Source organism: Sprattus sprattus (assembly GCF_963457725.1).
Source record: "Sprattus sprattus genome assembly, chromosome: 15".
Classification (NCBI taxonomy): Eukaryota; Metazoa; Chordata; class Actinopteri; order Clupeiformes; family Clupeidae; genus Sprattus; species Sprattus sprattus.
The window spans coordinates 433,701-441,200 of record NC_137913.1 but is presented as its reverse complement, the minus strand read 5'-3'; the positions used below and the strand labels follow the sequence as shown (position 1 = coordinate 441,200).

At 48.2% G+C, this 7,500-nt stretch overlaps 2 protein-coding genes across 2 annotated transcripts in view; one reads left to right on the top strand and one right to left on the bottom strand.

Annotated features, from left to right (window-relative positions):
* The window catches only part of tmeff1a (transmembrane protein with EGF-like and two follistatin-like domains 1a), a gene marked incomplete at both ends in the record, with an annotated part of 7,374 nt that extends 7,084 nt beyond the window's left edge, over positions 1–290 (bottom strand). Inside the window, one exon of the mRNA XM_080851884.1 lies at positions 249–290. Coding sequence (XP_080708010.1) covers positions 249–290 — 42 coding nt within the window. The remainder of the gene's footprint in view (positions 1–248) is intronic.
* A 1,135-nt stretch (positions 291–1,425) lies between these two features.
* slc39a6 (solute carrier family 39 member 6) overlaps positions 1,426–7,500 on the top strand; it is a 15,262-nt gene continuing 9,187 nt past the window's right edge. Inside the window, exons 1-4 of the mRNA XM_080853155.1 lie at positions 1,426–1,505; positions 3,519–4,199; positions 4,578–4,704; positions 7,206–7,241. Coding sequence (XP_080709281.1) covers positions 3,522–4,199; positions 4,578–4,704; positions 7,206–7,241 — 841 coding nt within the window. The 5' untranslated portion in view covers positions 1,426–1,505; positions 3,519–3,521. The remainder of the gene's footprint in view (positions 1,506–3,518; positions 4,200–4,577; positions 4,705–7,205; positions 7,242–7,500) is intronic.

Sequence of the window (7,500 nt, the reverse complement as noted above, 5' to 3'; positions counted from 1 at the left end):
GTGTGTGTGTGTGTGTGTGTGTGTGTGTGTGTGTGTGTGTGTGTGTGTGTGTCTGTGTGTGTGTGTGTGTGTGTGTGTGTGTGTGTGTGTGTGTGTGTGTGTGTGTGTGTGTGTGTGTGTGTGTGTGTGTGTGTGTGTGCATGCATGAGTGAGCTCCTACCTGCACAGTCCTTGTCTTGATGTGGCGGGCACTCTGTAGTCTGAGGGTAGGATGCCAGCGTCACACACACACACACACACACACACACCAGAGACACCAGGCAGAGACGCGGAAGAAGAAGGATCCACATCGTCTCACACACACACACACACACACACACGCTGCACGCTTACACACACCCACACACACACACAGGTGCTTGAGAGAGAGAGCCTCTGCGTCGCGTGTAGAGGCGTCGTCGCTGGACAATGACACACTGACTGCTGCTACATCCGTATCCTCCGCCTCATGTCTGATACCGTGGCAACTGCTGCCATGGAGACAACAGCATCCAGGAGTGGTCCAGTGCTGCTGTAGAGTGAGTGTGTGTGTGTGTGTGTGTGTGTGTGTGTGTGTGTGTGTACGTGTGTGTGTGTGTGTGTGTGTGTGTGTGTGTGTCCAGGAGTGGTCCAGTGCTGCTGTAGAGTGTGTGTGTGTGTGTGTGTGTGTGTGTGTGTGTGTGTGTGTGTGTGTGTGTGTGTGTCTGTGTCCAGGAGTGGTCCAGTGCTGCTTGAGTGGTTCAGTGTGTCTAGCGCTGCAGTCAGGACGCCAGTACACACACACACACATGTACACACACACACACACGTACACACACACACACACACACACACGTACACACACACACACATACACAAATCAATGAGAGACTGCAGGAGAAATGGGCAGCACTACCCGTCCTGCACACATAAGACCCCCAACCTGAGCACACACACACACACACACACACACACACACACACACACACACACACACACAGGCTTGTCGTTGAGCTCTCGTGAGAGCTGTTTCCTGGCAACAGTGATTGATTGTGAGCAGAGAGGCATGAAGGAGGTGTGTGGCAACAACACACACACACACACACACACACACACACACACACACACACACACACACACAGACCCCTCTTCCTCATTTATTTTTATTTAAATGTATTTTAGCTAATCACTCGTTCTTTCTGTGTGTGTGTGTGTGTGTGTGTGTGTGTGTTATTCAATAATATGAAAGAGGATTTACAGGATAAAATAGCAAGGAGCAAAGCTAATTTGGCGCTGAAACTGTAAAATAGTGAGCCGTTTGTGCCGGTCCATCTGATGTCCTGAGTAAGCTAGTCATGCGCCCTCTGCTGGGCAGCCGCGCGCTAGTGCAACGCAGCCTTACGTCACAAGACTGCTGCCGCTCTTGACCAATCGAGTTCCTCGCGCCGCCCGTTGTCGAGAAACGGAACAGATTGGAGTGTTTTACCGAGAAGACTCCGCGAGTGTCGACCGGGACAGAAACACATAAGAGAGACAAACATCACTTGGTAAGTTCAACTTTTCTCCGGCGCGAGACGACCCTGTAGAATCGAATCATCCTGTGATGAAGGCTCGCAAAGGTGTCGTCTTAATCGCTACATAGCTCGTTTCCGGTGTGTGACGTGCGATGTGCACACGGTACGCTAAACAAAGACCGTGTGGTGCGCATAAAGGCATTTAAAGGCGCTGTTTTTAATTTGGATCGCAGTAGCGTGTGCTCATGTGTGTGTTCGTTGGGTGTGTGTGGCCGTCCGGTAGAAACGGAATTTAGACGGAGAAACGTCTAGCTGCGCCACGAGTCTGCGGGGCCGGCCGTGCCCGCGTGATGCTTCACCATCTGTTACCGACTCACGACTTCGAAGTGATGAGCTCTTCACACACACGCACACACACACCCCTCACGTGCTGTACATAGTAGTTAGATTGTGCGACTGTGTTAGCGAGGCATCTAAACTAAACTAACTGAAGTGGTGTGACCTCCCGTGTCACCGGTAACTTCCCCGTAGTTCACACACACATCGCATCAGTGGTAGTGAGGCAGACATCATTTCCGCACCGAGGGCTCAGGGACGTGTGTGTGTGTGTGTGTGTGTGTGTGTGTGTGTGTGTGTGTGTGTGTGTGTGTGGCTACTACAGGGAGCAGGTAGAGCAGGCTAACGCTACTCCAGCATGGCAGCACTGATGGTCAGACAGGGACCCGTGGGCCGCATCCGTCTCGTCTGCTGAGGAAGGACGCACACACACACACACACACCCAGACACACGCACGCACGCACACACACGCTGGATGTGCACAGCAGCTAGTTGCAATACACACACACACACCAGCTGGGAGCCTCTAGGCTGGGCAGGACACCTGTGCAAACACACACACTCATACACACACACTCCACACACTCATACACACACTCATACACACACACACACACACTCATACACACACTCCAGCTGGGAGCAACTGGGCTGGGCAGGACATTTGTGCAAACACACACACTCATACACACACTCATACACACACACACACACACTCATACACACACTCCAGCTGGGAGCAACTGGGCTGGGCTGGACATTTGTGCAAACACACACACACACACACACTTTACTTTATTTGGATTTGATGGATAAGTTCATATCATGGCAAATTCTAAATTGGGCTTAGAGGAAGTATTCAATTGCAGTCAAAGTTTCAGTCCATATTGTGCTTTACGGGTAAAGGTGACACCTGCGAGCTTCCAGATGAAGAGGCTACCGGAACACACACACACATACACACACACAGACACACACACACAGACACACCTGACCTGTGCACACACACACACACACACACCTGAACTGTGCACACACACACACACACACACACCCACACACACACACACACACACACACCTGACCTGTGCACACACACCCACACACACACACACACACACACACACACCTGACCTGTGCACACACACACACACACCTGTGCAAACAGGCATGATGAACTGCTGCTGGGAGGGGTCAGGTTCTCATGTGGTGTGTGGGTGTGGCAAAATAGATAGAGGTTTGCGTGTGTGTGTGTGAGTGGCTTAATAGATATGTGGTGTGTGTGACAAAATACAGCACAATTTTCTAACTGCAACGTCCACAACGTTACGTGGTCTTAAAAAATGATGGTACATTTTGCACACTGTCTTAAAAAAGTGTGTTTATACTTACAATGAGTTTGTTTACATAACTTAAATGCACAGTGGCAAAGCCAGCGATTTGTTGTTCTTGTTTCTGTAATGAGCAGTTAAATAAAAATGTGGGAAAGAATATTTTACACTAAATGTAGCTAATATTAATATTTAAATCATTCATTACGTTTCGTTGGGGGAAAAAAGAGGACAAAATAAAAATATCACATATTAAATCACAACCGCATATACACGCGTGTGTGTGTGTGTGTGTGTGTGTGTGTGTGTGTGTTGTTAAAAACAGAGGTGCGTGTGTGTGTGTGTGTTATTCTAACAAATTTCGCCCTGAAACTCTAGGGGATGGCGGAATGGAGATGGCCACGCCCCTCTCAGGCCCTGATTGGCCTGCTGCTGGTGTGGGCGTGTGCTGTGGCGGCGGCAGGGGCGGGGCTTGGCTGCGGCGAGGCGGCAGTGACGGTGACAGACGGGCGTGCGGCGCGCCTGGCTCAAGAGCGCCACCTGCGGGTGCTGTTTGAGAAGTACGGCGACGGCAACGGCAGCCTGACGGTGGGCGGTCTGAGACGTCTCCTGGAGCGCATGGGCCTGGATCGCCAACGCACCGTTAACGTCACACACACACACCCCAACGCCAGCGCCACGCAGCGACACACACACCCACACACACACGCCAAACACGCCGCAAGCTCCTCCTCCTCCTCCTCGACACACAGCAGGAAACAAGCCGACGCAAGGACCGCCCACAAGTCTGACTCCTCCCACAACCTGGTGATTGACAGCTCGGAGGGGAAGAAGATCCAGTCAGATTCTCAGCACAACCTCTACGACAAGAGAGGTCAGGGGTCAACCACACCCCCTTCCCCGCCCGTAACCACGCCCCCTGGGCGGTCCAGACGCGACGCTGAGTATGACCTCACTCAAGACCACACCCCCACTATTCAAGCCACACCCCCGACAACGCAACATGACGACCATGATCATGACCACACCCACCAACCCCAGGGCAACAACAGTCAGGAGGTAAGACACAAACTCACACACACACAAGCACACATGAACTCATACAGACACACACACACACACATTCTTACTGTCTGCTCAGACATACACACACACACACACACACACTCACACATCATAACACATACACACACACTCACACATCATAACACACAAACACACACACCTGAGCTCATACAGACACACACACAAATTCATACACACACACACACTCACACACTCTCACACACACACACACAGACAAAGACAGACAGGGTCGATTCTTACCGCTCTTCTCTTCCTCCGCTCTTCTCTTCCTCTGCTCTTCTCTTCCTCCTCTCTTCTCTTCCTCCTCTCTTCTCTTCCTCCTCTCTTCTCTTCCTCCTCTCTTTCTCTCAGTGTCTGAGTGCATCCTCTCTGCTGAGGGATCATGGGATGGGGTCAGAGGGCGTCTCCGTTAGTGATTTTGGCTTCCTGTGTCCAGCGCTCCTTTCTCAGATCGACTCCCAGTCCTGCCTGCGCCATGGTGAGTGTGTGTGTGTGTGTGTGTGTGTGTGTGTGTGTGTGTGTGTGTGTGTCTGTGTGTGTGTGTCTGAGTGTGTATGTGTGTGTGTGTGTGTGTGTGTGTGTGTCTGTGTGTGTGTGTCTGTGTGTGTGTGTGTGTGTGTGTGTGTGTGTGTGTGTGTGTGTGTGTGTGTGTGTGTGTGTGTACATCACTGTGTGTGTGTGTGTGTGTGTGTGTGTGTGTGTGGTTGTCTTGAGTGTGCGTGTGCAACACTGTGTGCATGAAGTGTGTGTACATAAAGTGTGTGTGTGTGTGTGTCTGAGCGTGTGTGTGTGTGTGTGTGTGTGTGTGTGTGTGTGTCTGAGCGTGTGTGTGTGTGTGTGTGTGTGTGTGTGTGTGTCTGAGCGTGTATGTGTGTGTGTGTGTGTGTGTGTGTGTGTGTGTGTGTGTGTGTGTGTGTGTGTGTCTGTGTGTGTGTGTGTCTGAGTGTGTATGTGTGTGTGTGTGTGTGTGTGTGTCTGTGTGTGTGTGTCTGTGTGTGTGTGTGTGTGTACATCACTGTGTGTGTGTGTGTGTGTGTGTGTGTGTGTACATCACTGTGTGTGTGTGTGTGTGTGTGTGTGTGGTTGTCTTGAGTGTGCGTGTGCAACACTGTGTGCATGAAGTGTGTGTACATAAAGTGTGTGTGTGTGTGTGTCTGAGCGTGTGTGTGTGTGTGTGTGTGTGTGTGTGTGTGTGTGTTTGTCTGAGCGTGTGTGTGTGTGTGTGTGTGTGTGTGTGTGTGTCTGAGCGTGTATGTGTGTGTGTGTGTGTGTGTGTGTGTGTGTGTGTGTGTGTGTGTGTGTGTGTGTGTGTGTGTGTGTGTGTGTGTGTGTGTGTGTGTGTGTGTGTGTGTGTGGTTGTCTTGAGTGTGCGTGTGCAACACTGTGTGCATGAAGTGTGTGTACATAAAGTGTGTGTGTGTTAGGGCTGGGCGATATGGGAAAAAGTTATATTTCGATTTTTTTCCCCCAAAAAGTTTCGATTTCGATTTTATATCACGATATGAACAAAATCACCCCAAAATGTTTTGAAAAACGTACATGCAAATACCCGCATTCTGGTGCATTTTACCATGTTTTTCTCTGAGATGTAAATCATGTTATCAGCATATCAAATTCACAATTGATAGGTTTGGTGGCCTGATAATTATGTTGGCTACATTCAAACTGACCACCTCATTAAAGTATGACTGTTCAGGTCAGAAATGGCCAAATGTGTATTGAAACCCAAAGTCTTTAAGGATGGAAGCTGCCAGAAGTAAACGGTTCACGTAGGGGAAATAGTTTTCATACATGGCAAAGCTTGACAGCATGCCCAGCACACCAATGTTCATTTTATTTGTGGCATTGACATCATCTTTCGTGTGTGAGTCAAAGAGAGGTATACAAGTGAGTGACACATTAAAAAAAAAAAATCTTCTTTGGTGAGTGTGTGTTTAGTCGCTGCTGTCGTTAGAAAAACTGCCATTAGCTAGCTAACGTTAACGCCAGATTAGCTCACGGTTGTTATGGCAATAACAATACGATTATAGCCAGATAATGTCCATGTGGTGGTCCTTAATTGTCCACTACAGGTAAAACTTGGGCAACTCTGACTTACTTTCCTCTTCTTCGGAAAAAAAATCCGTATGTCCATTTCTGTGGTCTGCTTCTAGCGCGACGCTCCGATCAAATCAGAGAATGAATGAACATTAATGACAGTTGAATCTGCGTGCGTGATGAGGCTGCGTAGAACACCAGGAAAACGCGGAGTGGATTTATATTGCTGTGGGTATTCCCCACTGATAAAGTTGAACGGATTTAATTGTGAAGCAATGGAAAGAATAATGGACTAGTAGACCAGCAGTCACGCACTATTTTGACTGCAAAAGTGGGGGAGTCGAAACGACTTGTTTTGAAAAGTGAGGGGGTCTTGTCCCCCCCCAATTACATTGTCGCGACGCCCATGGGCTACGTGCGGCGCTGTATTCGCGGGTCTGTGAAAACATTGATTTTTTTATTTTTTTTTGAAGGCGCCGTCTAATCGAACGTCTCATTTAAAACCGTAGAAAAAAATTACATCGCGATTAAAATCGAAATCGAAAAATCGCCCAGCCCTAGTGTGTGTGTGTGTGGGTGCATGAAGTGTGTGTGTACATCACTGTGTGTGTGCATGAACTCTGTGTGTGTTAACTAATAATATTTGTGTGTGTGTGTTTTGTATATAATGTATTTGTTTTGTGTGTGTGTGTATATATATATATGTGTGTGTGTGTGTGTGTGTGTGTTTATAAGTAATGTATGTGTTTTGTGGGTGTGTATATATATATATATATATGTGTGTGTGTGTGTGTGTGTGTGTGTGTGTTTATAAGTAGTGTGTTTGTGTGTGTATGTTCATAAGTAATGTGTTTGTTTACTGTGGGTGTGTTTATTATTAATGTGTGTGTGTGTGTGTGTGTGTGTTTTAATTAATAATGTGTGTGTGTGTTTCTGTAATAGGTCATGAAGAATTGAAGAACATTAAGACTGGGTCAGGTAAGTGACACGGCACTTCAGAGTGTGTGTGACGTGTGTGTGTTTCAGAGACGTGTGTGTGTTTGTATGAGTTTTGTGGGACACATTTGCGTGTGTATGGGTTGTGTGAGACACATTTGCGTGTGTGTGTGTGTAGGAGTTGTCTGTGTGGGTATGTGTGTGTCTAATAGGTCATTGTGTGTGACAATTGTGTGTGTGTGTGTCTCATAGGTCATTGTGTGTGACACATTTGTTTTGATTCACATGAGTTTATGTAATG